This window comes from Eucyclogobius newberryi, unplaced genomic scaffold (assembly GCF_026437365.1).
Source record: "Eucyclogobius newberryi isolate DKJ021-1_F unplaced genomic scaffold, fEucNew1.0.hap1 SCAF_2, whole genome shotgun sequence".
Lineage (NCBI taxonomy): Eukaryota > Metazoa > Chordata > Actinopteri > Gobiiformes > Gobiidae > Eucyclogobius > Eucyclogobius newberryi.
In genome coordinates, this window is record NW_027315834.1 from 43,812,410 (window position 1) to 43,814,940 (window position 2,531).

The window sequence follows — 2,531 nt, forward strand, 5'->3', positions numbered from 1 at the left end:
TCTGAATTCATTAGCACGTGAATAACCCACTGGAAAATCGTATCCACACCATCTACATTTTCAGAAGAAATATTGCAGTAAATTCTTCTGGTGATCATGTAATGTTATGTCCAATGTCCAAAAAAAGGGTCACCACTTCAACTAAGCAAATGGTCCAAGCCTCCGACTGGATAATTGCTAGGTAATGATCTTTAATCTGCAACACGGTATTTAAACCCAATTGATGCAGTGAGCGGTTTATCATTTCTGAAACAACCATACTGAAAGACAAATCCCATGGTCATGGAAAAGATGTCAGTATGTTTGAAAGTGAAAACATCTAAGGAGAAGCAGAAACAAATCTACTACAGATCTGAACATTGAGAATCTTTGGGATGAGCTTGAGCAAGAGGCACTCATCCTGGCTGCGCAGGAGCAACAGAAGCCCAGCTCTACCACACAAAACCCAAGTAGGCTCTCATCATCATGTCATAATTTCAGCAATCATCCCATAACAAGCGTATCCATTTGACTTTGCACAGCCTTTGGTGCAGATTTTTATGAAGTGAATGTAAGTGTGTCTATAAGAGCGAATGTGGGATTCAAATGGCCTATAGCTACTATCCTGAAGTGTTTACAACATGTATATTTTGAATGTTCATAAATTCAATTCAATTCAATTCCATTACATTTATTATTGTAACGCCCAAAATCACAACAGCAGTTGCCTCGGAGGGCGGCAGTGAAATTAACATTCACAGTCCAAATAAACACCTAATAATAATAGTATTATTGTTTGTAGAACTGTTCTGGGAGGGTTGAGAATGACAGTAATAGTCTGCAGTGCAGCCTTGCAATGCAGTGAACAAGGAGCACCTTCCGCACTTGTCTCCATGTTGTCAGTCAGAGAGCTCAAGGCTGCATTTTGCAAACCAAAGAAGCCTGATGTGGGGGTTGTTCTAGCAGACAGCAGCTGGCCCTGAGCACAGCAACATGCTCTAGCATTCACACTATTGTGTGAGAGAGAATGGAGGCAAATGTCTTCTAATTTTAGACTGGCAAATCCTATTGTTTTCTGTAATCACAACAAGATAAATCAGATTCTGTTTCATAAATGGGCTTCCATTATGGCTCTATTCTATGCAAACAAAATAAAATAAGACATTTTATATTATTTTCAAATTGTGATTAAGTGTTCTTTCTTTTTATTTAATTTTGTTTAAATGAACTGTAAAAAGCACTATAGCATGCTCACTATTTATTAAATAAATGCTAAATAATACAATAATAATATTATTTGATAATACAAATAATAACATCTCCATGGTGACGGGTGGATTGTGTATCCCCCCCAGAAAAGTATCAATGATCAGTCCAAGATCATCATTAACCATATTATTAGATTATTAGATTATGCAATGTAATAACAATGTTATTACACTTCACATAATTCTAAATGACAAAACCAAATAGACATCAATGACACAATATTTTTTCCCAAAGTATTTATTGTTTTATTTTGTCGTCAGTGGCGTTCTGATTTCTTAAGAGCTATATTTTCTGTCCAGATTATCCACGTTCCAAAGTAATATGCCACCCAAGTAGTTTTAGTCCAGTGGATCTGTTTTCCATCTAACCAGATAATATATGCTTAACAAAAGAGGAGTAGTTAATGCACCCATTTGCGTCCTCCTGTCCCGCCATCAATCTGTCCACCTCGTCTTCTGTCATCCTCTCGCCCAGCGTCGCCAGGACATGACGCAACTCTGCCCCCATGATGGTTCCGTTGCCTTCCTTGTCAAAAACTCTTAGCCCCTCCACGAAATCCTCAAAGTTTCCTTGGTCTTTCGCTCTCGAGATGTGTTGGAGCATGGGCAAGAATGTCTCAAAGTCCACCAATTTTGAGCTCATGTCCTCTGGCTTGGGCTTCCCCAGCACCTTCAGCACATCTGCGTTGGTCGGGTTCTGTCCCAAAGCTCGCATCACGTCTCCACACTGGGCAAAGGTGATCTTCATCTCCCCAGTCGGTGTGCGATCAAACAAGGTAAACGCCTCTTTGAACTCCTCTATCTGGTCCGAGGTGTATTCAATAGTGATGCTTTTCGGGTCGAAATCCGGTTCTTTGGGGGCTTCCGGCTCCGGCTCAGGAGGCGGCGCGGTTTTGGCTGCTGGAGGAGTTGCTTCCTTCTTAGGCTCAGGTTTTTTGGGTTCTGGCTTTTTTGGTTCAACTTTCTTTGGTGCCATGTTGTTAAGGGATTGGGGCGGTAAGTCAGGACTTGTTGTAGGAGAAGAAACAAGAGGAGAGACAGAAGGGATTGGAAGTGATTCTCGAGCACATAGGTCCACCCGCCTCGTACCAAGCTTTTATATGCGCTTTGTCTGGGGAGCCCCGATAGTCATTTCCAGCAGCTCACTATAAAAGGAAGAAACCAGAAATAGATCCTTATTGCGAGTGATGTCAACATAAAGTATTGTTCTCAGCTGCTGTCATGTAGCCGACAGGGCTGTTTGCTGCCATTAGCGGGGGTCCAGTTGCATTAAGCCAAAAATGC

At 41.4% G+C, this 2,531-nt stretch overlaps 1 protein-coding gene across 1 annotated transcript; it reads right to left on the reverse strand.

Moving 5' to 3' along the window:
* Positions 1-1,469: 1,469 nt before the first annotated feature.
* On the reverse strand, positions 1,470-2,328 carry LOC140366913 (myosin light chain, embryonic-like). The gene has a single exon (XM_072453123.1). The coding sequence runs from the start codon at positions 2,221-2,223 to the stop codon at positions 1,612-1,614; it is 612 nt and encodes a 203-aa protein (XP_072309224.1). The 5' UTR covers positions 2,224-2,328; the 3' UTR covers positions 1,470-1,611.
* Between the last annotated feature and the right edge of the window lie 203 nt (positions 2,329-2,531).

Bases quoted from the DNA above. Each gene is read 5' to 3' on its own strand.
- LOC140366913 (XM_072453123.1), bottom strand. From the start codon at position 2,223: ATGGCACCAAAGAAAGTTGAACCAAAAAAGCCAGAACCCAAAAAACCT.